The sequence below is a fragment of the Pezoporus flaviventris genome, unplaced genomic scaffold, assembly GCF_033815535.1.
Source record: "Pezoporus flaviventris isolate CSIRO_AGI_PZ_B2104156 unplaced genomic scaffold, CSIRO_AGI_Pfla_v1 ptg000090l, whole genome shotgun sequence".
Taxonomy (NCBI): domain Eukaryota; kingdom Metazoa; phylum Chordata; class Aves; order Psittaciformes; family Psittacidae; genus Pezoporus; species Pezoporus flaviventris.
The window spans coordinates 3,096,172-3,123,362 of record NW_026892638.1 but is presented as its reverse complement, the minus strand read 5'-3'; the positions used below and the strand labels follow the sequence as shown (position 1 = coordinate 3,123,362).

The 27,191-nt window shown below is 41.5% G+C and overlaps 1 protein-coding gene across 5 annotated transcripts in view; it reads left to right on the top strand.

The window, feature by feature from the left end:
- The window catches only part of AP3B1 (adaptor related protein complex 3 subunit beta 1), a 163,574-nt gene that overhangs the window by 5,142 nt on the left and 131,241 nt on the right, over positions 1-27,191 (top strand). For all 5 annotated transcript variants that reach the window (XM_061475765.1, XR_009747291.1, XM_061475768.1 and 2 more), the window contains 3 exons: positions 12,777-12,852; positions 20,044-20,118; positions 26,041-26,136. In XM_061475765.1, the coding sequence (XP_061331749.1) occupies positions 12,777-12,852; positions 20,044-20,118; positions 26,041-26,136 (247 nt within the window). Of the gene's footprint in view, positions 1-12,776; positions 12,853-20,043; positions 20,119-26,040; positions 26,137-27,191 lie in introns of those variants that run through there.

The window sequence follows — 27,191 nt, the reverse complement described above, 5'->3', positions numbered from 1 at the left end:
GCCTTAGGCACTTGCTTAGACACTGCATCTGGAATGGCATTAGTAATGCATTTCTGTAATGTTATAACATAACAGTGACGCAAGAAATTTCAGATTTTCTTAATTCTCCTTTTCTGAGCACTGTCCTTGTCTGTGACACTCTGGGTTTCTTTTTTTACCTTGAAAAACTGGAATTATTTTGGCATATAAAGATTTTTTTTGGCATCATTCTGGAATATAAGCAGCATTGTAATGCTCTTCAATGGTGTTTCTGAAATGTTGTCTACATACATGTAAATATACTAACCTTGTTGTAGGTTCCAGCACACCTTTGTGGTGGTATCTTTGAAAGAAGTGTCTTCCCACTATTTTCAGGAGAGCTGAATCTCACTCTGTCCTATAATCCCTCCACAGCTATCAAATGCTGCAGAGTGGTCTGCAAGTGTGTACATATTCTGATGACTGGCCTCAAGTTAGGCTGTAAATTGACACGACCGCTTACATGGCAGCACCATTTAATATGCCCCCTTTTCAGCCTTCAGGAAACTGATTTCTGCCACCAAAGAAGATTTTTATCTTGGGGAAGCTTCTCTGCAACATTGGAAGTGTGTGCATAGTAGCACAAGTCATATGTGGTGGGATTGCAAGATTTGTATTTATCATCCTTTTGTTCAGCCCTCCTTGTTGCTGGGTGAAGTAGTGTCTATAAATACTGGCAACGTATAATCTTAGAGTAAATCACAGTACTTTCCAGAAAGGGTCTCAACCTGCTTTCTCATACTAGCTACCATCTGCTTACAGCTTTTGAAATGTATTTAGTTACATATCTGCATGATGTTGGTCATAGCAGCAACTTAGAGGTGTTCATGCACCAAGTTGCTCAAGCATTGTTCAGGTACTATAGTTGCACAGCAGGAAACTGGGAAAGTACTTAAGGTCACTACTGGTGCTGTCAGGAAAAAGCATCGGGTCATGGTGATAGGGGACTCTACTTCGAAAGGAACAGAGGGACCCATCTGTTGACCTGACCCAGTCTCAAGGGAGGGGTGTTGCCTACCAGGGGCATGGATCAGGGATGTTGCAGAGAGGCTGCCCGCTCTAGTAAGTCCCGTGGACTATTACTCACTTCTAGTGATCCATGTGGGTGCTAGTGATATAGATAACAGTAGCCTGGAGAACATAAAAAAGGACTACAGAGCGCTGGTAGAGGTGGTTAGGGGATCTGGAGCTCAGATAAGTCTTTTCGTCAATTCTCCAGGATAAAGGAGAGGACCTTAAAAAGGTTAGGAGGATTTGCCAGGTTAATAAATGGTTAGAATGGTGGCGCCATAGTTAGGGGTTTGGGTATCTAGAGCATGTGACACAATTTAATAGGCCAGGTCTAGTGGGGGCTGGTGGAGCTGGTCTGACAACGAAGGGGAAGAGTGGTTTTGGTAGGAGGCTTGCCAGGCTGGTCAAGAAAGCTTTAAACTAGATGTGTTGGGTGAGGGGGGGCATCATTCCATGCCAACACACCCAGTCAGTTCCCATCACCTATAATAAATGCTCAGAGCGATGCAGAGATATCCCAGCCGCTCCACCCAATGAGCCAGCTTCATTTGGAGCTTGGCTCAGATGCCTCTATACAAATGCCCATAGCTTGGGGAACAAACAAGAGGAATTAGAGATGTGTGCACGTCTACAGGGGTATGATATAATAGGCATCACAGAAACATGGTGGGATGGCTCCTATGACTGGAGTGTTGGAATGGAAGGTTACAGGCTCTTTAGGAAGGACAGGCCTGGCAAACAGGGAGGGGGAGTTGCCCTTTATGTTAGGGATAGGCTGGAGAGTATGGAACTCTCTCTGGGGACAGGTGAGCAGTCCACAGAGAGTTTGTGGGTCAGGGTTAAAGGGAGAACAGCTTTGGGAGACATTACTGTGGGGATCTGTTACAGACTGCCTGATCAAGAGGACTCTGTGGGTGAAGCACTCTATAGACAGACAGGAAAAGCCTCACGCTTGCAGGCCCTTGTTCTCATGGGGGACTTCAACCACCCTGACATCTGTTGGAAGGACGGTACGGCCCAGCACAAGCAATCCAGGAGGTTCCTCGATTGTGCAGAAGACAACTTCCTTCTGCAAGTAATAGAGGAGCCGACAAGGAGAGGTGCCATGCTTGACCTCATGCTCACCAACAGAGAAGGGCTCGTTGGAAATATGATGCTCCAGGACGACCTTGGTTGCAGTGATCATGAGGTGGTTGAATTCAAGAACTTCAGGACAGTGAGAAGAGTGTGCAGCAAGCTCACTGCCCTGGACTTCAAGAGAGCAGACTTTGGCCTTTTCAGGAGCCTGCTTAATAAGGTTCCATTGGATATAGCCCTAGAGGGCAGGGGGGCCCAAGACTGTTGGTTGATATTCAAGGATCACCTGCTTCAAGCTCTGGTGTGTTGCATCCCAACATGCAGCAGGAGGGCCAGGAGACCTCCTTGGATGGATAAGGAGCTGCTGAGAAAATTCAAAGGAAAAAAGAGGTGGAAGCAAGGACAGGCAGCCTGGGAAGAATACTGGGATGTTGTCTGGGAAGCTAGGGACCAGGTTAGGAAAGCTAAGGCCCAGTTAAAAATAAACTTGGCTAGGGATGTTAAGGATAAGAGGAAGGGATTCTATAGGTACACTGCGGATAAAAGACAGACTAGGGACAACGTGGGCCCCCTCTGGAGGCTATTGGGAGAACTGGCTACCCTGGATTTGGAGAAGGCTGGGGTTCTTAATGACTTCCTTGCTTTGGTCTTCACTGGCAAAGGCTCTGACCAAACCACCCAACTCTTGGAAGGCAGACGCAGGGACTGTGAGAATGAAGACCTTGGGCCCACTGTAGGAGACGATCTGGTTCGAGACATCTTAAGAACCTGAACGTGCACAAGTCCATGGGTCCTGATGAAATCCATCCATGGGTCCTGAAGGAGCTGGCAAATGAAGTTGCTAAGCCACTGGCCATCATATTTGAAAAATCATGGCAGTCAGGTGAAATTCCTGATGACTGGAAAAAGAGAAATATAGCCCCCATTTTCAAGAAGGGGAAAATGGATGACCCAGGGAACTGCAGACCAGTCAGTCTCACCTCTGTGCCTGGCAAAATCTTGGAGCAGATTCTCCTGGAAGGCATGCTAAGGCATATGAAAAACAACAAGGTGCTTGGTGACAGCCAGTATGGCTTCACTAAGGGGAAATCCTGCCTGACCAATTTGGTGGCCTTCTGTGATGGGGCTATGGAACTGATGGACAGGGGTAGAGCAGTTGATGTCATCTACCCGGACTTGTGTAAAGCATGCGACACTGTCCCACAGAACATGCTTGTCTCTAAATTGGAGAGACATCAATTTGATGGATGGACCACTTGGCGGATAAAGAACTGGCTGGATGGCCGCACGCAAAGAGTTGTGGTCAATGGCTCAGTGTCCTTCTGGAGACCAGTAACGAGTGGTGTCCCTCAGGGATCGGTGTTGAGACCAGTCTTGTTCAACATATTTGTTGCTGACCATGGACAGTGGGATTGAGTGCGCCCTCAGCAAGTTTGCCGATGACACCAAGCTGTGTGGTTCGGTTGATACACCTGGAGGGAAGGAATGCCATCCAGAGGGATCTTGACACGCTTGTGAGGTTGGCTGATGCCAACCTCATGAAGTTTAACCATGCCAAGTGCCAGGTCCTACACCTGGGTCGGAGCAATCCCAGGCACAGCTACAGGTTGGGCAGAGAAGACATTCAGAGCAGCCCTGTGGAGAAGGACTTGGGGGTCTTAGTTGATGAGAAACTTAACGTGAGCCGGCTGCAGTGTGTGCTTGCAGCCCAGAAAGTCAGCCGTATCCTGGGCTGCCTCAAAAGGAGCGTGACCAGCAGGCCAAACAAGGTGATCCTGCCCCTCTACTCTGCTCTTGTGAGACTTCACTTGGAGTATTGTGTGCAGTTCTGGTGTCCTCAACATAAAAAGGACATGGAACTGTTGGAACAAGTCCAGAGGAGGATCATGAGGATGATCAGGGGACTGGAGCACCTCCTGTATGAAGACAGGCTGAGAAAGTTGGGGATGTTCAGCCTGGAGAAGAGAAGGCTGCATGGAGACCTCATAGCAGCCTTCCAGTATCTGAAGGGGGCCTTATAAGGATGCTGGGGAGGGACTCTTCATTAGGGACTGTAGTGATGGGACAAGGGGTAACAAGTTAAAACTTAAACAGGGGAAGTTTAGATTGGATATAAGGAAGAAGTTCTTTCCTTTTAGGGTGGTGAGGCACTGGAATGGGTTCCCCAGGGAAGTTGTGAATGCTCCATCCCTGGCGGTGTTCATGGCCAGGGTGGGCAGAGCCTTGGGTGGCATGATTTAGTGGCAGGGGCATTGGAAGCAGATGATCTTAAGGTCCTTTCCAACCCTACCTGTTCTATGATTGTACTTTATTCAGTTTTAACTTTATGCTTTTCGGTGTGTTTCCTCACTAAGAAGGATAACACTACCTAAACCATCTGTGGCAAGTGCTTTGAGAAACTAGTGGAAAAATAATCATTATATGAGTTAAATCGTGTTGGTTTCCAGACTATAACCAGGCTTTTTTTAATCTGGGCTTTCAGCCTTACAGGATACTGGTTATCCTGGTATTCTTCATATCTCTGCTGTCTGTCCTTTAAAAGAGTCATATTTGCTCTTTGGGTACTCTGCTTGTTTTTTGGATTGAAAAACAGGTTGCTGAAAAGGAAATAGATTATTTTTTTTACCTGAATTTTTCTATAAACCATGGTATAGGTACACTGAAAGCCAAAGGATTTGAGTCTCCCTTGAAATAATAGTTACATTCTATGTTATTGTTGTGAATTGGCAATAAAGTGTTGTAGTGGGAGAGGGTGGCAATGCTGAGTAGCACCACAAGATGTCATGCAAACAGTTTGTGGAATAGAATGAAACTCAGTGAAACAGATTTCTTAATTTCCTGCTATAGGAAGACCCCAAATCAACAGCAAAATAAACTCAAATTGCAGCATGCATTCACTGTTGTTCTGGCTTCCATGTTACATGGCTCTGAAATCAGTTTACAGTTCCTCTAAAGAATGTGAAATTCAAAATTGGTTAGAGTTTACACAATAGCCTGAGCTAGAATAAGCCAGTTTATTCTAGGGATTTTGCAATGCCATACTTTCTCCCCTCTCCCTCCCATTTTATGGGGGGACACAGGACCTTCAGTAGGACTTCATTGCTACTCAGGTGTCAAGACCAAAGGTTAAACTGGTCTGTCAGTGTGGATTTTTCTGCTTCAAACCTGGTAGTGTTCACAGTATTTTGAACTTCATCTTGGAACACTTTGCTGTGTTGCAGGCAGAAAAAAAGTAAATCTTGGTATGTGTGGTTAGAAGTACATCATACAGACTGAAGTTTCCTAAAGACTTTGAACACAAGAACGGGGCAAGTTGTTAACTTGTAACAGAAAGTATGAAGTGGACAGAGACCTTAAAACAAGAAACGCATTGTTAAAATTCTGTTGAATGGGACTTTTTGTAACTTTTGTTCTTTTTTATAACAGGTGGTTTCGTAATATCAGAACTAGTGAAGCTTACTTCTTCCCCTCTGGTGGCTTTGTTTGCCATTTCCTATATCTTACCTTTCAGTAACACAGTGCTGCCCTTGTATATAAAGAGCCTTGGTCTCACCATGAGTTTGTTTAAAATTCCTTGCCCTTTCTTAGAGGTGATTAAAACTGTTCCCAGGCTCAGGGACATACAGATGACGTGGGGAGTGATAAATTCTCATTTCACAGAACAGCAGTCTGATCAACTTGCAGGAGTAAAGATTTTGTAGCTAAAGAATTATTGTTGCATCGCCAGCTGGGCTTCAATTGCAGTTTTGACACTTGGGAAACTTCTGCTTTTTACGAAGAAAGGCTTATGATTAGCAGGTGACTTCTGTCAGTAGCTGGGTATAAGTATCATAAATGCTGATGATTCATGGGTTTCCTCTTATGCCACCGGTAAAAAGAATAGGGAATAAATGTTTGTCTTATCAGGGAGGCTCTTAACAATAGTTCAGAGTATATAGATGCAGTGGAAAATAATATGCCACAGATTATGGATTAGTATTTTGGTACGATTAAAGATTTGGGATAGTTCCTATGAGAAAGTAACAGGGAGAGGCCTGGATTTGTCACTGACATAGCTGGTTTAAACCTTGATTACATACAGTTATGCATTCCCTCTTTTGTTTCTGGTAAAAGCGGGTGATGTTGCTGAGCAGAATCTGAAATCCTAGTCCTTAATCTGAGCAAGTTGCCGGTTTTAGTGACCAAATGTCTGCTGACAAGAGCAGGAAGTATTCAGAGTTGTTCTGTGTTTGCTGTAATCAGCGTGGAGAATAACAGTCAGACTCCTTTCTGGCATAAGACTTCAGGCTGTTAAAACAGTCTGGCGGTATGTTCTCTTGACTGTCAAAATCCTGGGGTTTTCTTGCCTTTTTTATTTTTTTCTTCCCCTCCTTTCTCTTATTTTGGGGCATTGGGGTGGGTTTCCTTGAACATATTTTTCTTTTTAGTGGCAGGGGAGTAAAGGCAGCATGAAGTGGAATGAGAACTAGAAAAAATTAAGCGGTGTTTTTTGTTTAATTTCTTGCAGCAACATCTATAAGATTAGTTTTACTGGGTAGGCCTGCCATAGGTCCTGTGATATCCATACCCCTATCATATCCAGAAAAGGTGCAGAGGCATGTGAAGAAAGCAGTGCTCTGAGGTAGAAAAAGTAGTATCTATCTTAAAAGCTACCATCATAAATTATGAAAACATTAAAAAAAAAAGTTAGAAATTGTCTTCCTCTACTAAACATTTGACCAGTGATTTAAAAAAAATGTATTATTCTGGATGTGTTTTGTGATGTCCATCATGTGTCATTGTGGGTTTGTAATGTGTGATACTTGTTATTAGAGAAAAGTTACGTGATAAATTTGCATTTCTAATTTACATTTCCTTAGCTTTCAGGTTATTATACTGAGGCATACAAACCTGTGTGGTAAATATTAGTATATTAAGGAATCAGTACTTGGCTGCCTTTATAATACTTGGCTTACTGCCTTTTTTTGGTACATGCCATGCAAATAATAAATACTGTATTTCATGGGCTGTTCTTGTTGTATACAGGAATAATATTTGTAGCTATAGTTCAGTGCTTTCAGCTGGCAACTTTTTAATAGTTAGGCCATATTATATAGAGGTTAAGACACTAGACTGCATCTTAGGAGCTCGGAGAAATCTCATTGCATTCTTGGATATGGCAGTGGGCAAACAGGTGGGAGTGTTCTTGTTTTTTCTTTTTCCACTCCAAAAGTCACTTCATCTCTCCTTACTGTTAGGGAATATGGGCTTGGAGACAGTATGTTAGTCTTACAAACTGTAGTGGTTTATTTTGTTTGTTCTTGGGTTTTTCTGTTTTGTTGGGGTTTTTTAACCTACTGCTTTTGGGACCTTTAAAGGCCTGTTCCATATGACTTGATATTATTCGTAAACTGTCAGATTAGGCTTCCTTAAATCTGGTATGCTGCTGAAGTAACATAGCTTGTATTTTCATCATAGGATCATAGAATAATAGAATAGTTAGGGTTGGAAAGGACCTTATGATCCTCTAGTTCCAACGCCTGCCTGCCATGGGCAGGGACACCTCACACTAAACCATGTCACTCAAGGCTCTGTCCAGCCTGGCCTTGAACACCGCCAGGGATGGAGCATTCACAACCTCCCCAGGCAACCCATTCCAGTGCCTCACCACCCTTACAGTAAAGAACATCTTCCTTATATCCAGTCTAAACTTCCCCTGTTTAAGTTTCAACCCCTTACCTCTTGTCCTGTCACTACAGTCCCTCCCCTAGCATCCCTATAGGCCCCCTTCAGATACTGGAAGGCTGCTATGAGGTCTCCACGCAGCCTTCTCATCTCCAGGCTGAACAGCCCCAACTTTCTCAGCTTATCTTCATCCTCATGGCCCTCCTCTGGACTTGTTCCAACAGTTCCATGTCCTTTTTATGTTGAGGACACCAGAACTGCACACAATACTCCAGGTGAGATCTCACAAGAGCAGAGTAGAGGGGCAGGACCACCTCCTTCGGCCTGCTGGTCACGCTCCTTTTGATGCAGCCCAGGTTGCTTTCTGAGCTGTGAGCACACACTGCAGCCGGCTCATGTTTGTTTTCTCATCGAGCAACACCCCAAGTCCTTCTCCGCAGGGCTGCTCTGAATCTCTTCTCTGCCCAACCTGTACCTGTGCCTGGGATTGCTCTGACCCAGGTGTAGGACCTTGCACTTGTCATGGTTAAACTTCATAAGGTTGGCATCAGCCCACCTCACAAGCTGTAATCTGTACCTAACAGTGTAAGGCTAGAATTGCTCTCAAAGTTTTCACAGGGGGAGGCAAAAGTATTGAAGCAGCTGGATGGTTGCTTGTGCTTTTTTGAGCTCCTGGCAAGTAGTAATAAGTTTTAAAGAAATTATTTGTCTTACATTGTGTTCTGAAGAACTTTCCCTTCAGAATAACTAATGAGCGCAGAAACATAAACAGCAGTGTGAGGCTTGCATTTATGTTTTCTGTTTTGCGGGATTTTACTTAAGGATTCAAACTCTTAATTCTCCTTAATGCTCAGAAGATGAAATTATTTTTTTTTTTTTACTCTACAATCAACTCCATTACGAAAGACTGAAATGCAGTTTCTTTCCCCATTGTTCATTGAGGCTGCTGATAAGAGTGCTTTTGGAGGGAAATAACCTTTGAAATCTGTGTAGGATATTTATTTCTAGAAGTTAACAAAGTAAGGGAGTGGGTATCCTGTTACTTAAGATTTTCTTTCTTGGAGCAGGCCTCAGTCTCAGCAGGCAAGCTTTGAGTGCAGTCACCCTTTTTTTTTTTTTTTTTTTCTTTTTCCTCCTTTTCTGAAATACTGTGCTTAAAAGAATGGAATGGAATTGTACAATGCTGGGTAAAATAACGGAGGTGTCTTGCACTGTTAAGTCTGCTCTTAAAGGGCGAAACTTTGAGGTTACACTGAAACCATATCTAAGTGTAGAAGAACAAAGGCTTGCTCCATATGCTCATCGGGATCAGCAGCAGCAATATTTTACTCCGTAAGTATCTCTGCCAAATAACTCTAAGTAACACTGCTTGCTAATCCTGGATTATAGTTGGCTTGAGAAGATTAAAAAGAAAAATACATCAGTTCTTGATGTATATATTTGGAAATTAATTGCTAGGTGAATGTGAATGTTTTTTCTGTATTTCCCCCCTCCCCCTTTTCTCTTAGGAGAGCAAAGCTAGCAGCTGTAAGCAGGTGTTTGTGTCTTAACGTCTCTGGTTTATATTTCCCCTGTTGACATTTCAGAATGCTTTAATTTGAAATGTATGATAGATTACATTCTACAAGCAGGTAGAAGTTCATTTCATAACTAAATATTTTTTTTTCTGTATTCACATCTTAGATTCACCATTTGCCTTTTTCCCTTGTGTTTATTACACTTGTATTTATCTTGGAATTACTGCCTGCTTTTGTTTCTCAACTTCTTGGAAGTAGTCTTCAGCATCTTGAATCTTGTGCTGTGTAACTTCCTCCACTTTGGCTACTTGATCCTCAAGTTCAAATTATTATTTCCACCATTTCTACTTTCTAATGTGAAAATTTTGTTGACACATTCTTATTTTTTCATATTAACTTTTTTGTTAATTTTTTCCTGTGGTAAATATATTCCCATATAAGATATTCCATATCTTAAGCAGTGTCTGCAGAGTTTTATTCATGCAACGCTTGTTGATTCTTTAGCCAGATACTATTTTTTTTGAAAAGTAGTTGCTTTGTTGGTTGTGCCAATGAACTGAAGCATCCTCTTACCAATCGTATGAGAATTAGGTGATCACAATTTAGTAATAATGTCCTGTGCTTTAGCTTTTACTGATGTCTTACTTTCAATTTGTGTATAAATATGTGAAATAGCAGTAGGAAATTGGAAGCAAGAGCACAGGACTAGAAGCAACTGTCTAAATCAAGTCCAGTCTTCTGCTAACTTTGATAACTGTATTGTATAGGTTCTTTCACAATTTAAGCTTAAAAGGTAAGGATTGAGACTTAAGCAGAAGGCATTAGAAGTATCTGAAATTTCTATATACAACTGGAGCAGTCTCAGCCAAGATGCTTCAAGCTGATGTGAAAGAACTGAGACTTACTTGGTATCCTTTGAGAAACATATGGACAGAAACGGCCAGCAAAGTAAGCTATCTGTGTGTCCAGGAACAATGGGAATAAAGAGAACCACCAAAAATTAAGCCAAATGCTTCCAATTTTTTTCTTTTAAAAATAATTCTTAAGTATTTTAAGATGTCAAGTGACGCCAGTATTTACAACAAACCATCTATATTGAGTTGGTTATTTCATTGAAGAAGCATTTTTGAAAAAGCAGTTAGATTGCAGTTGGAAGTGTGATGCAGTTACCTGCATCCTGAATTTTGCATGGTTTTCTTCTGACTTGTTAGGAAAAAAATGGTTGGGTTTTTTTTTTTTTTTTTCTGGTTGGGTTCGTCCGCCCTGCCCCCATCATCTGGTTCTGGTTCTTAATTTTGTGGATTTATAGTGAAGTGTGTGGGCAATGTAGATTGCTTATAGAGGGGCACAGAACAGACACAGTACTGGGTCTGAAGATATGAAAGGTATCTCTATTAAATAGAGTGACTCTATCCCTTTCAAGTAGAAAAATACTGTTTAAGGGTTTATGAAGGAATGGTTGGCAACATTTTGTCTCATTGTAACTAAGTCTGGCTTTGCCTTAAATCTCTTCCCCACCTGAAATCTGAGGGCTGTCATATGTCAGAATATATCCAGATTTCACATTCACTTTTGCAATCCTGTCTGGACATACTTGGTCTTGCTGAGGAGGCTTTAATTTTCCCCATAGAAGCTCTCGTAGTGCTGTGCTTTGCATTTTATATAGAAGGGTGTTAATGACACACCAGTGTTTTGACTACTGCTGGGCAGTGTTTGCACAGCATCAAGACCATGCAGCATTGTCTCCCTCTGCCTACACTGAGGAAGAGAGTGGCAGAGTGGCTTGGTGGACTCCTTGTGTCCAGACAAGGTCAGCCCACCACCCTGGATTTCTGTTGCCCTTCACTGTGTGAAAGTTCACAGAGTTTGTAAACTTGGAAAGTTTTTAGAGTTCTTTGGAATATCAGTGTCTCTTCCTGAGTCATTCTTTGCTTTGTATTTTTTAGTATTTCAGCAGTCTGGGCATTACAAAAGGCTATTTCTTCAAAGAATCTGTTTTATAAACCTTCAGAGTCTAGAAACCGATCAATCACCATCTAACTACATTTATAAAAAGACAAGGAAGGTGAGGTTTCCTTTTAGTGATGGCTAACGAAAAGCTGTATGTGCAAGAGAACATTCTTACTGACTTAAGATTTCACATGAGAATTTTACTTCAGCTGTAAAAAGTGCCTGGACGCCATATGGGTGTAATCTTATGGCATACAGAATAGATATATTACAGATCTGAGGCTGTTAATTGTGAAAACAGGGCGTAGCAATTTACAGTCCGGAAAGGCAGATGAAAACATAAGGTTATATGCTTGTTCTCATAGAAATTTAGACAGCACTGAAGTCTGCTATTGGTCTTTTAAGCTGATATTGGTCTTGTAAGCTGATACTGTATTTTAACACAAACATGTCAGTCTTGGCCTATTACATTTGGTCCTCCCTGGAGCAAAAGGGAGGGGCAAGTGACTCCCTGGTTCAGTCTAAGCTGTTCTCTTGAGCCAACACTTCAACCTTCCAGGCAGGGTTCAGCTAACAGCTGATTAAAATTAAATGGGCTTCCACTATTGTTGGAATCTGATACATTATTTTATGCATCAGGGTCCTACACCTGGGTCGGAGCAATCCCAGGCACAGGTACAGGTTGGGCAGAGAAGAGATTCAGAGCAGCCCTGCGGAGAAGGACTTGGGGTGTTGCTCGATGAGAAAACAAACATGAGCCGGCTGCAGTGTGTGCTCACAGCTCAGAAAGCAACCTGGGCTGCATCAAAAGGAGCGTGACCAGCAGGCCGAAGGAGGTGGTCCTGCCCCTCTACTCTGCTCTTGTGAGATCTCACCTGGAGTATTGTGTGCAGTTCTGGTGTCCTCAACATAAAAAGGACATGGAACTGTTGGAACAAGTCCAGAGGAGGGCCATGAGGATGAAGATAAGCTGAGAAAGTTGGGGCTGTTCAGCCTGGAGATGAGAAGGCTGCGTGGAGACCTCATAGCAGCCTTCCAGTATCTGAAGGGGGCCTATAGGGATGCTAGGGGAGGGACTGTAGTGACAGGACAAGAGGTAAGGGGTTGAAACTTAAACAGGGGAAGTTTAGACTGGATATAAGGAAGATGTTCTTTACTGTAAGGGTGGTGAGGCACTGGAATGGGTTGCCTGGGGAGGTTGTGAATGCTCCATCCCTGGCGGTGTTCAAGGCCAGGCTGGACAGAGCCTTGAGTGACATGGTTTAGTGTGAGGTGTCCCTGCCCATGGCAGGCAGGCGTTGGAACTAGAGGATCATAAGGTCCTTTCCAACCCTAACTATCCTATGATTCTGTGATTCTATGATTTTACTAAATGCTTTATTATACTAGGCCAGCATGTTAACAAATACAACATAAAAAGTGAGCAAGAAGGATCGGTGTTTCACCTTCAATTGATGAATTCATGCAAGAATATAGAAATGGTATTCTGTTTTGGTTTTTACATTTTCTAATTGATGCTGAACTGTGTTTCTACCATAGAAATGAAGACCTAAAACAAATGTTGGAAAGCAGTAAAGATTCTGCAAAGCTGGATGCTATGAAAAGGATTGTTGGGGTATGTGTTGTTTGTTTTTTTTTTTTAATTATTTTTATTTCTTGGATGTGAATACTGTTTTTCCTTTACAGATCCTTTATCAAGTCAGCATTGGAATCTCTAAATGATGTTTAAAAGCTACTGTGTAGTCCTTAATTTGAAATCTTGTGAAGAAATTGCTGTATCAAAATCCATACAGTCCCATGTTTTAAAAATATTTATATAACTGCTAATATGCCTGTAAATAATTATTTTCAGTATGGAGGTGAGACCCTAAATAGGAAATGGCTCCTTCAGAAAAGCTTCAGTGGCTGTCTTTGTTCAACAGATGGGAAACAGCAGACACTTGCAGGAGTAAAATGACAAATTGCATTTACTATTTTTACTTTAGGTTATGTATGTGGGGTGTTTTTTTGTTGTTTTTTGTCTTTTTTTTTTTTGTTGTTAATGAGCATGTTGCCTATATATTTGGCTAAGAATTTCAGGTGAACTGTGTTCCCATAGAGGTGATTAAATAATGTTTAACGCCATTGTGTGTTTAAATCCTATAAACTGAACATAATGAAGTTGATAACGTCCTTTGATTTCTTCTTAAGAGGGTTTGAAGAATGTACTATAGAAATCTGTTCAGTGTCCAGTTTTATTTTTTTTGACTTCTGCGTTTGCTTTCTCTCCCTGTTCCTTCAGCCTCCTCTAGGTGGGCTTTTTTGTTTTCCTTGATTTACACGGATTAATCCTATCCAAGCACCTACTGAAGTAAGTAGGTACAGGTTGTATCATGCAATTGTATTCTTTTCTCTGAGTCTAGAACTAGCCATTTGTCCTTTATCCTCTAGTGATGAAGATTTACTCAAGCTGGTTCTCTTCTGCTTTTGTCTTTAATCCTGGTCCTGACAGAGGCATCAATTACCTATTAGATCTGCCTAACCTGTCAACTCAACTACTATTTCATAACTTTATGAAAGGTTCCTCAGGGTTTAAACAGAGTCTGGCATGCAGAGGCGAAGGTGCTGTTGTAAGAAAACATGGCCTTTGGAAGTGCCATGGTTTCAATCTATGGTAACTTAATTTCTTCTGCTTCTGTCAGAAAAGATCTTTCTGCTGGCTGGGGAGAGTTGCCTGTTGCTCCCTTGGTTTTCTTTTTCAAAAAGGTGGCCAGAAATTTATCTGTATTTGGAAACTGTTCCAACTGAATGTGTGTGTGTGTATGTATATGGGGGAATTAGAAACTATTAGATTGGGTCAGTTGTAAATTTTAAACCAGAGCTTTACTAGATTGATTTTTTTTTTTTATTTTTCTTTCTTACAAACAATGCTCTCACTATAAATGAATATGCACTCATTTTAAATACCTGCTGCTGCTACATATTCAAAGCAGTTCTTAACAACTGTTCCTTTAATTTCCTACAAGTATATAATGCCATGAAGTTGGAGATACGTAGAGATACATGAAGTTAGACCACTGGTAACTGTGGTCCTTGATTGTCTTATGCTGGGCTCAGGAACTCTTCAGTAAGGGAAGCAGAACTGAATTGAGCACATGCTTTCTTCTGCTCCCCCATTTCCCAGTTCCAGATTCTTGTCCTTTTTTAAGTTCGTAGTCTGTTCTATTAGAATTACAGGATTGTTTGTTTTTAGTCTCTTCCATGTTTTCAAGGTTTTTGCTGTTATCCTGTCCTATGAAACACAGTTTAAACACATCTTGTACCAACCTCTGGTTCACCTAACAAACTGAAACAGTGAGCTTTACAGGCCAGAACTGGGACCTTGCACAATTAGTAGAAGGCCTCATAGCAGTGGTGGGGCACAAAGATGCTTGTTACCAGTTTTGTGGTTTGTCGTGGTTTAAACCCAGTCAGGCAACTCGTTCACTCACTCCCGCCCCCCTTCTTTCCCTCCCCCTACTCCCGGAGGGATGGAGAGGAGAATCGAAAGGAATGCAACTCCCACGGGTTGAGATAAGAACAGTTTAGTAACTAAGGTATAGCACAAATCACTACTGCTACCACCAATAATAACAATGATAAAGGAAATAACAAGGGAAGAGAATAAAACATCTCACCACCAGCTGACCGATAACATGCTGCCCCCCCCCAGCCCAACCAAGCACTAACCGATGCCTCCTCCAACCCCACAGTCTCCCAGCCCTTCCAGCTAACTCTCAGTTACCTCCTGGGCATGACGTGCTGTGGTATGGAATACCTCTTTGGTCAGTTTGGGTCAGGTGTCCTGTCTCTGCTTCCTTCTGGCTTCCCCTCCTCCCTGGCAGAGCATGAGGCTCACAAAGTCCTTGGCCAAACCAAAACATCCGTGTTATCAGCTCTGTTCCCAGGCCAAAAGTCAAAACACTGCACTGCACCAGCTACCAAGAAAGAGAAAAATAACTGCTACTGCTGAACCCAGGACATTATCCACCCCTTATTCCATACCATTCACGTCATGCTCAGATCCCAGATTTTCAATATACCATCACTCTTAGTGCATGGACCAGTCCCTGTAAAGCTGCTGTGTCCATCTGGTCCATGATGCCAGGCTCCATCTCTTGTAACAGCCTTCCAGAGCAGGAGAGACTGTGTGCAGTGTTCACACTCATGAATAACCTGGGCAGTAGTGTCCATTGCTAAGTTCACTCCTCGATCATGAGTCCATCTCTATGTTGCATCTCTGCTCTGATGGCCTGAAGTGCCATGGGCCCACCGGGCTCAAAATAATTCACTGTCCCCTTCAGCAGTTTCTGCAGCTTGCTGCTGGGGACTCCATACAGCTGCCTTCAATCTCTGACACTTCCAAAGCACTGGAGGGCCCCAGTGGACTAGATACTTGCCCATACTGTCCCACACACCCTGCCACTCATGACTGTCCAGCCTTGGAGAAAACCTCTTGGTCCCCCTGCATCGTCATCTAACCCCAGACAAGACCCAAACCGGACTCTGCTTAACCGTTGATCAGACAAAATGGTGGTGGGTAAAACACACTCTGTGTGTGTGCCAACATGCTGATCCCCATCACAATCAGCAGGCAGGTCCCAAGGAGACCCAAAGGCCATTCAAAACCTTCAGAACTCTCGAACGATGTTGCAGTACTTGTCACTGGGGCTGGTGTAGCTGCTGTGCTTGCCGGCTCTCCCACCACCAGCTTCTCTTTTTCTGAGTCCAGCTCTTCCTCCTCTGCCTTGCTGGGAAATGCTGCGTGGTCTCCTGCATCCTCCTGGGGCTCGGCGGGCGGCTGCCGGGGAATGCTCTCGGCCGTCGCGGGGCTCGGCTCCTCCTCCTTCCGCTCCTCGGCAGCCGCCTCCTTCCGCTCCTCGACCGCCCCGACCTCCTCCACCGGCAGCAGTCCCCTCGCGGCCTCCGGTCCCGCTCCCGCCGCCGCTTGGTCCGCGGGGCCGCTCTCCCGGGCCGCTTCTGCAGCCGCCGGCTCACGGGGCCGCTCCTCCTCGGCTCCCCGCAGCCTCACGAAGACGGAGGCGAGGGCGAGGGCCAGGACGGTGAAGAGCAGCCGGACGGCCAGGTACAAGTCCACGGCCACGTCCGTCCCGCCCTGCTGCTGGTGGTCAAAACACTGCACTGCACCAGCTACCAAGAGGGAGGAAAATGACTGCTGCCGCTGAACCCAGGACATGGTTACATCTAAAAAGTTCTCACCGATGAGATGTGTTCTCCAGAGATGAAAGACTTCCTCCAGTCTTATTATTAGAGGAAAAAGGAATTCTGTTGTCAGACTGTTGTTTAACATGTCTCACTGGGGTGTTCATTTTCACTGATTTTAGGTAGAGGAAAAAGCTGTGCTTACCAACAGTTTTCTTGCTCTTTTAGTAGACTTCGAGGCAGAACCTTCATTCATCCATATAGGTGTGATGAAAAAGTACCAGGAGAACACTGCTTAGGGCTCCCTTTGCTGTTTTTTCCTCTTTTAAGGTGGCTTGTGAACGCTCTGTCAGAGTGAAGGGGATTATTTTTAGATTCACTGCAAATAAATCCAGATCTGTTTCCCAGAGGTTGACTTCTAACAACGTAATTTCAAGCATAGGAGTATTCCAGTTTTGATCTTTCCACTCTACCTCATACATCAAAGTGGCTAAGCCCACCTTCAGCTAAAACATATGTGACTGATTATCAGTGACCTTTTTGTTTGGTTGGTTTTTCAGTCAGTTTATTTTTCTTTAGTGTTTCTTCCTTACATGCATGCCATATAATAACTGCAGTCTTTGAAGATTATGAGCAACACTGCTGATTTAGAAATTAAAGTGTGCACAAAACCAAGTTTATTCTACTGTAACATAATGGTTAATGCTTCTTTTAAACCAATACATTATTTTTTATTGTATTATTATATATTATAATTGTAATATTTTATTATATCTTTTCACAACCAATACATTATTATTACCATCTGTCTTGAAACCTTTCTGGACTTACCATTTAAATATAAGTGGAATTTTGCTCTTGAAGATTTTAGAGCATAAATTTAGGAAACTAGTTCATATGCCTGATTTCCCATAGAAAATTTAATCCACGTCTGTATGTGTCTCATAAAATACAAACAAACAAAACGAACAAACCAAACAACAACAAAGAAAACCAACCCAGAAAACCATCAAATAAAAGAAACTTTAGTACACCCTGATGTTATATTTATTCTAAAATGAATGTTTCTGTCTGCAAGAATGCCAGGTGTATAAGACAACGCAACTGGAGACTGTCTAAGCACAGCAACAAATGGACATGATAGACCTTAGTCTTGGAAAGAGCTATTATGTCCTTTCAGGTTAATGATCCATGGGCTAAGGGGGATTTACATTAATTGCTACAACTGAATGAGTCAAAATAAACTCTTAAAAACCCTAAATACATACACTGGAGCTACTATGACAGACCAGTTCAATAATGCAAGTAATGCATGGACTCATACTGTCACACCCTATCATGGAAGTCTACGGATCATCCTTATTTTAGAAAAACATAAGCTCTGTTGCATTAAGATGAGGTGATTGGTATTATTTTATTTTCACTGCATCTTGCTACTAAGTTCTACTTGACTCTGGTCAAGCAGGTCAAGGGAAATGATTCTTCCCCTCTTGTGAGACCCCACCTGCAGTACTGCACCCAGCTCTGGGGCCCCCAACACGAAAGGGATGTGGATCTTGGTGGAGGGCATCCAGAAGTGGGCCATGAAGATGGTCAGAGGGCTGAAGCTCCTCTTGTATGAGCACAGACTGAGAATGTTGGGGTTTTTCAGCGTGGAGAAGATAAGATTCTGGGGAGACTTTTAGAGCAGTTTCCAGTGCCTGAGAGGGGCCTAAAGAAACCTGGAGAAGCACTTCTAACATGTAGTGATAGGACAAGGGGGAATGGCTTTAAACTGAAAGGGGGTCAATATAGATCAGACATTAGGAAGAAATTCCTACTATGGGAGTGGTAAGACACAAACAGGCTGACCAGAGAAGTTGTGGCTGCCCCATCCCTGGCATTGTTCAAGGCCAGGTTGGACAGGGCTTTGAGCAATCTAATCTAGTGGAAGGTAATCCTGCATGTGGTAGAGGGGTTCAAACTAATTTATCTTTAAGGTCCCTTCCAACCCAAAACATTCCATGATTCTGAATATGGCATTTATTAGGAAGATGCCCCAATCCTGAGAGCAGTGGTTTAATGTAGTTTTTAGTTAAAGCCTTTGAAATACATATATTACATTTGCTTGTTTGTTACTTCCTGTGCCTTAATACAGTTCCAAGATGTTGAGTTGGTTAAAGTGAGTCACGCTGGACAACTGCTCTTGAACTGTTTTGAAAGGCTAAGTATTTACTTGAACTACAACTACCTTCTTTCTTCTTACAGACTCTTACAACCTTTGAATATGCAGTGTGTCAAGGTGTAACCCAGTTTTGCATTTTCTTGCTTTTGTTGCATGATATCCTAGGTCTTTATGTGTTTCAGCGATGAAAAAGACCTGTGAGTTAAGAATATGAAGTTTAATCAACTGTATAATATTGATTAAGGGTGGGAATGTGATATGATAAGCAACAAGTTATGAACAGCAGAAACTGCAGTTGCAAAAGTCGTGTTCCTGTCTCAGATCCCTGCGTATTTGCTTGCCTTAGTGAGCTCTTGTCCTTTCTGATTAGCTTAATAATTGGTTGACTGGATCCTGCCCTTGACCATAGCTGGGGGTGCTCCGAGTCAGTATTCAGCAGCACTGTAACTTGGTACAACATGTTCATGCGATTCCAGTCGTTGCAGCTTGGATGTGAAGTACTGGCAGGCATTCTGCTGGAATTCGATCTGAGAAATAAGAGACTAATGCAGCTCTAGTGTATATTGAAGTATATTATTTATATTATTCCTTCTATGTATTTACTTTCTAATAAATAGCTTCCTTCCATGCAACAGCTAAAGCTAAATTGGAGTTCTGTTGTTTGTAGTCTTTATTGAGACAATCTTATGGTTCAGATTTCTGTAAGGCAAAATATGAAAATTTACGATAAAAAACAAAAAAATCAGTGGGTTGGGTGGTCTTTTACCTTGTTGGGGTTTTGTTCTGTATAAACACTGAAGTCTTTTTGTGTTTAAGTTTTTCTGAAAAATAATTTTGCTTTGTTTTTTGGAGTGTGTTGTCTTTTTTTTTTTTTTTTTAAATTTTTTTTTCACCCTCCTTGGTTCTGTTGCATATGAAGATTATTCCAGGGAAAAGGAACAGGACTTAAGCTTGTATAACTTCTGCTGATGTTTTTTGGTTGTTTTTTTTTATTGGTTTGGTTTGGTTTGTTTTGTTTTGTTTTGTTTTGTTTTGTTTTTGTTCTTATAGCAGCTCCCAAAAGACAATTCTGTAAAGCTTTATCAAATTAGCAAGATCTTTGATTTATGTAATTTTTTAAGTATTAAAAATTATTTGCAACCTGATATGATAAAAGTCCAGTTCATTCATTCTAGCCCCCAAACTTGTAAGCAGCTAGCACTCAGGAGTTTTGCTGTATGGATAGTATCCTGTAAAGTCTAATAGTTAACAAAAAAAAAAATAGAAATAAGACTTTGGCTTCAATTTTGTAGAAGTCAGGTTTGAAATACAGATCTGGAATAAATGCCTGTGTCTTAAAACAAACACATCCTCCACCCCTGAAAAAAAAACAAACCACGTCACCACAATAAGTAACCCACTCTAATAATGTATATTATTGCATTACTAAAATATTGCCTTTTTTTGTTTTGTTTTTTTTAGATGATTGCAAAGGGAAAAAATGCTTCTGAGCTCTTTCCTGCTGTTGTGAAGAATGTTGCCAGTAAAAATATTGAGGTACAAGTCGTATATTCCTACAACTTATTAAGCATACTGTTATGGGAAATCTGCTTATGAAAATTTTATCTAATTGTAAATACCTGACTTCAACGTAAAAAATAATAGAGATGTTATAGTTTATGGTACAATTTCTCAGGGTTCAATTTCAGTCACAGCATTAGTTTAACATGTAAATAAAGGATGGGTGATTTGGAGGGAGGAATTACAACTAAGTACTTTTTAAAAATTGATTGCTTAGAGAAAGTTTGTTCAAGCAAGTGGTGGTAATTCTGAGAAAAAGTATTACAGTTTATTTGAGGGGTGGTGCTGCTTGCGAAGTTTGAGTAAAGCCTGTGCTATGCTGTATTTGAAAACCTATCTTGCACATCAAGGCTGAGAGGTAAGAGCTGGGTAAAAAGTTTTAGCTTTTCTATGTAGTGTATTTATAAAAGGAGTGTATCAGCATTAGGATTGCTGAGTGAGAGCACTTTAACTCAGCTAAACTTGTCTTTATGAATTTGTGGTTAGGCAAAATGTGATGTTACTAATGAAATGTGTTGGTTCTTTTGATAATTTAGTTCAGATAATTTGTTTAATGTTTCACTAATGTGAATGCATGCAAGTCCAGAAGATTACAAAAAAAGATTTCAAGTCTAGGAAGCTTGGAGAGATATGACTATCTGGGATGGGGGAGTAGGTCCCATCTTGAGCAGAGAACAAATTTTTTGCTAATATGCAGTGTAATCTCAAATCTTATGTTAATTTATGTTTTGCACGACATAGACACTTAAGCGAAGTCTTGTTTTACGTAAATGCGTTTCTTTTGTATGAGAATTATGGGAGGAGTATAAAAAGGGCAAGCAAGAAGAATTTAAACTTCCTATGAAAGTGGCTGATGAAGAACTTGTGTCAGAATTATCTGCTACAGAAGCTAATTTCTTGAGGAGTTGCTTGAGTAAATTTACTCAACTTGTACTAAATTGTGTGATGCTAAAAGAAAATGTATTTAATAATTTTCAGGATTTCCATATATACAAACAATAGCAGAAATACTACATTTTTCTTTCATCCTGTTTACCATCCATTTTATTTTAGCAGTTTGGTTTTGCTGCAATGCGTGGTGTTAGACACAGAAAGTAGCTTGCTTATGTATTTTTTGTCCTTTTTTCCTCATAAGAAAGCAAGAAAAAGAATCTGTCCTGTACTGGTGAAAATTCAGTTTCAGTGAAGTTAAAAAAAATGGAGATTGTGGTCAACTATGACGTGTTTAAGTCCACAGGCTTACTATGTGGGTCAAGGGTATCTAAAGTAGCATCTGTGTTAGAAAGTTGTACAACCATAAGTTTTATAAAGAAAATGTTACTCTGATGCTCACTACCAGTATTGTGTATACACTGTCAGCTCCAGTGCAGTGGTGTCAGTTACAGTTGACTTGACAAATGAGATTTGGATGGAAATAACGTCTAAGTTTGTAGTTTCAAACCGTGTAGTGACTAACAAGCATCAGTTTGAGGAAAGCGGAACAAGCATGTAATGATATTAGTTACTTCCTGCTGCACAGGATCGTAACTTTGGAAAAATGCAAAAAACAGGGGTTTGAAGCATTGGGTTTTAAGAAAAGAAGTCAATGGAATGCATGCTCCAGTTCTTCCTTTTTCTCCTGGAAATATGTACTTCAGTCTCTGTTATTAATGGGAATGAAAAGTTGCTTTTTCATGGTTTGTGACACTGAAAATTATATTTCCTGCAATAATAACTTAAGCAAACTTCTGTCTCTCTCTAATGTGCTGCAATATAGCAGATCATAGATATGTCTGTTTTCCCTCCTATTTGACACAGATGGATAGTGAAAGTCAGATTTGAGTCTAATTTTAGTGTTAAAGAAGTTATTTAGCTGCTGCTTTAAAACTTTGCATTCTTTCAAAGAATGGAAAAAATGTATTTTTCTGTGGCCGGATATTGAGCTCTGGTAAGTCAAGGAGGCTTAAATGTGCAAAGAAGTACTCTGAGTCAAGTTTTAAACAGAGAAACCTTACACTAAGGAGGAGTACTTTGAACAATATTACTCATCTTGAATGTTTTTAACTGTTAGTGCTTGAACAGCTCCAGTAGTGAGACTAGGAGTGTCTTCCTGATAGGTGTTCACACTCACATTTTGTGTGTATATACACACAAGAAATACACATGTAGAGAGACAGCCACATAAATTGATAGAGGGTACTGACATGAACACAAACAGTACCAGCATTTTGTCTGTTCAAGGTAAAGGTCTGCTAGTGGGAAAATATGTATACATACATATGTACAATGTGGATTCATGCAACAGCTCATATATGGTCTGCCCAGTAGCTGGCCCATGGATCTCAGTCTCCCTCTTTGCTGGCACGTGGAATATGAGCCCGTAAGGCTGCAGTCCTATTTCAGTTGCTGGTACAAACTGGTGTACACATAATGAACACATGTGATCCAGTACTCACTTGGTTCCCCAGTAGCTACCCTGTCATGGTCTTGCCATTAGGCGCACTGGTGTGTGCACGACTGTGCATACACAGCTGCACCTGGGCAGAACATTCAGGGTCCTCTGCTAGCCAACCCACTATGGTTATGCCCTTAGAGAGATGCACACAAACACATGATTCTTGCCTCTAGAGACAGGCCATCTAGTTTCTTGGGCAGCTGATGGCATTGCCCTGGTCTATGCTGTAGTAGTCCTACAGTCTTGCCCCTAGATGTCCCCACCTTTACCCGTCTCCTTCCCAGACCACTTCAACTGCTTGCCAGCTAGTGCAGCTTGACCCACTGGTACATCTGCAACCATTCCAGTTACTGGCACGACAGGCACATGGTCTCAGGTTGCTTGCATGTATGCTCATGGGCCGCCTGCTCCTGGCCTGTGACAGCCAGACCTTCACTTGTTCCAGGTGCTGGCCACAGTGGACTTAAGGACCCTTATGACTGGAGGTCCCATTGCAATTGCTAGAGTCACACTTAAGTCTCCTCTCTTTATCTGTGTCCCATACAAGTATGCAGAAAAGCCCCTCAGCATGAAAGGTGCTCTGGTGTTGACTCTTGATGTTTTTAACACCTCAGCATGGGAGCTGAGGAGATCCTGAGAGGGGCCTGACAGGATGTCCTTTCCTCTGAGACTTAGTTTCTACTACAGCTGTGTTTCTCTGCACCTCTGGACTGATGGTTCCTGCTGTGGGCTTGGGGGAAACTAAGGCAGGGTGTTAACTGCAAACACCCCTCCACTCTCCTTGTGTCTCTGTGCTTCTTTGTGGGTGTGCAGACAGGGTTTCATCACATAATGTCGTGGTTTAAACCCTAGCCAGACAGCTTGTTCACTCACTCACTCCCAGTGAGTGGTGCCAGGCTGACAACAATCGAGGCCCGCCCCCCCCCCCCCCCCCCCAAGGCTCTCCCCTTCCCCACTCCCGGAGGAACGGGGAGGAGGATCGAAAGGGTTCAACTCCCACGGGTTGAGACACCAGTGTACAACACAAATCACCACCGCTACTATCAACTACAACAATGATAAGGGAAAATAACAAGGGAAGAGAATACGATACCACCGGCCAAGAAACGAGTCCCACCCGGAAGCCTGTGTCCTTCCAGGTAACTCCCAGTTACCCCCCACCCCGGGCATGATGTGCTGTGGTATGGAATACCTCCTTGGCTAGCCTGGGTCAGGCACCCCATCTCTGCTTCCTCACAGCTTCCCCTCCTCCCTGGCAGAGCATGAGCCTCACAAAGTCCTTGGTCAGGGTAAACATCACTTAGCAACAACCGAAAACATCGGCTTCACCAACACTGTTCCCCAGCTGGAAGTCAAAACACAGCACTGCACCAGCTACCACAAAGGAGAAACATGACTGCTACTGCTGAACCCAGGACACATAACCTAACGTTAATCAGCAGAAGCCTTTCACTGGTTATATTTTATGGGCATTTTCTTACATTTTAAAACCAATATATGTGAATTCACACATCTTCCTCTATGCTGTACTTTATTTCCTTGTTACTTTTTTCCCCACTGTTTAGTGCTAGCATATTGGTGTGTTAAACTGAAAAGAGAACAGGGTGTGCCGTAAAGCCAGCTGACTAATTTATCAAGGTTAGTTGATAAGTTTAGGTCATAATGTACCTGTATAGCCATCTATTTAGCACTTCAGGGTCTCAGAAACCTTTGTCATGGTCCAGTTACTAGGATGCTCTTGAAATGATGACAACTTAGTGGATTAAGTCAGATTCTTAGTGCACTGATCCTGACACTGTTTTCTGAAAATGTTTTGCTGAACCTCCTTAAGAACATTTTCACAAATCTGTCTGTACAAGTTGCTACAATGCACAAGCATAAAATACTTAAGTTCATCTGGGTGACTTTGTATCTAATTGTCTTTCCTTCCCAGAAATGGCTTCTGTTTGGTTTTGTTGTTTTGGTTTTGACCCTTTCTTTTCTTGTGTGTGTGTGTGTGTGGTTTTGGTTGGGTTTGTGGGGTTTAGGGTATTTTATTATTTTTTTTTTTTAAATCAAGACTGAATGCTCTGATACAGGAAAATGGAGGTGAAGATGCAGTAGAACACGTTTGTTTGTTTTGAGGGAAGCAAAGGGCATCTTATTGTCTACAGAAGTACCTTGTGATTTTTTGTTTTTATAAGTACACACTGACCTCAGCTTGATTATGTGCATCATGTCATGGATGGTAAGGATACAAAAAGTGACCTAATAAACAATTGGTGGTATAGAACAAAAATAAGTCTTGGTCAATAACTCATGGAGTTTGATGTGCTTATATTGATAAACTAATTAAACAAATCTGCCTCTGTTCCTCAGTCCTAATGTGCCCCTGTTATGATTAATTTTATAGAACGGAGCATTTTAACATTGAGTGAAGGTAAATGGTAAAAGAGTAGTGTAGTCACGAAGCTCTAAGTGCTTCCATTTCTAGTCACAGAGTGGTTTCAAGGAAAGGAGGCTTTCTTTGCACACCTGCAGTCATTCAGTGCGTAGGCCTCTTGTGGTCAGTGTTGATTGCTGCTTGTCTATAGCTGAACAACAAATAATTTAGTATGGTGTAACCTTCTGTGATTTAATATTATGCTTTTTGCCAGAATTGGCACAAAGATACATCTTCTGATGGTGACAGTAATTATAGCACAGCTGTAGTTGAGGGTATTTCAGAATTTTCCATTATAGACCCCAATAGTTGGTTTGCAACTCAAAGGTAAAAAATGTTTTCACTGCTTCCTGGGCATACAGTAACCATGAGGGGGTAAAGTGAAGTAAATTGAATACCCTCCTCCCCCAAAATCTTACTGAGGCTTTCTTAATCTTTGAACATCACATCCTTTGTAGTATGCGTATATTGGCTGTATCTTTTGAATGCTTGTAGTCAGGCAAAGCTGGATCTAATATCTTTTGCTTTTGTCTGAGGTGTAGTCAGAAGTGCTCTTTTAATCAGATGTAAATAGTGTAAGTTACCACACTTCAGCTGGAAGTTAAATTCTCTTTCAAATATATTAAAGTAACCGATTTTGAGTTTCAGGGTGAAAAAATTGGGCTTGTTGAAATCCTTGGCTATTGCAGTTTAACCTGTCTTTCGTAAGAAAAAATCCCTGAGGAATGCTCAGGTGCCAGTTGCCACTTGTCAGTTTCTTAAATTATTCAAGTCTTTATTTACTAGTTGATAATATAAAGCAGTACTTTGTGTTATTAGCCTTCATCTGTTTGTATCATTAATTAGGTAATATTACAGCACTTGGGGGAGTTTCTGTTCAAAGGATTACAGAGAATCTTAAGACATATGAGAAGTATGTGAGTACTCCAGTGATATGTTAAATCTCCTTCAAAGAAGAAAATGTTGGTGAAAATGTGTAATCTAGGACTTAGTTTTATAGAATTCTACAACTTTCTGATAATCACTGTGTTTTTCTTTTCAGATAAAAAAGCTTGTATATGTTTATCTGATGCGTTATGCAGAGGAACAGCAAGATCTAGCATTATTGTCCATCAGTACTTTCCAGCGTGCTTTAAAAGTGAGTGGCTACCAAACAACATTTCATAGAGAATTCTGAGCTGGTATCACAAAAATAAGTACATCTGTGCAAGTGTAGTATGGTAAACTAAAGCATGTAAATACCTGCATCTGATAAAGTACTTTTAAGATACATCATTGATGAAGTTTTTTGTGTTGTCTGAAACCTTGTCAAACCTGCACAAAGGAAAATTAATTCACTACAGAAAAGCAGCAAGTTGGTGTTCTCAAATTCATGTACCCATTTAATTTCTGGAATGCCTTCTTTACTAGGTAGCATATGTACGTAGAAAGAAGACCCTGTTGTTACCCTGAACCATTTGTGTTTCTTTTAGCATTTTGTGTTGCTTCTCTCAAATTCAGATCACAATGGGAAATGCGATTAGAAAATGAAGATTAGGATTACCTTTGAAGTTAGACCATGGAGAAAATACTTATTAAGTCTCTGTCCTTAAACTTGGCCGATTTTCATTATAAGAGAGGGTTGGGGATTTTTTTTTTTCTTGTTCTCTTCTTGTAAGGCTACTGTAAGGTTCATAATGAATTTCTGTCATGTTGCAGACCCAGACCTTGGGTCTTGTTGGAAAATGCTGCAGTTGGAGCACTAGGTGTGCCAGCTGTAGAAGCATCCCACAGCTGACTAGAGAGCTTTTCACCCTTTCCAGCTTTTTTTACAGTGTCATGTATACTACCTTTACTCTCTGTGACTGTCATGAAAAACTAAAATTCAAGTGACTTTGTATCATATGTTTTTCGTGAGATACATATACAGTGAAAACTTCTCATGGCTTAACTTTTTAAAGAGCTGTGGATAGTGGGAAAAATGGATAGGGGATAGGTCAAATGTTGTGGCTGAGTAACTCAGAAAGAAGTGGTGGTGTGGCAAGGAGGTAGACCCCAAGCTATCTGAGAGTTTTGGTGACTAAGGAAATTACTATGCCTGCTGTGAAAGATAGCCAGGTGTAATTAGTTCTCTTCATTAATTTTTTTTTTTTTGAAACAACTTGTTTCTGGGTTTGTAATGAAGAATGTAGTGCAGCTCTATGTATGGCAATT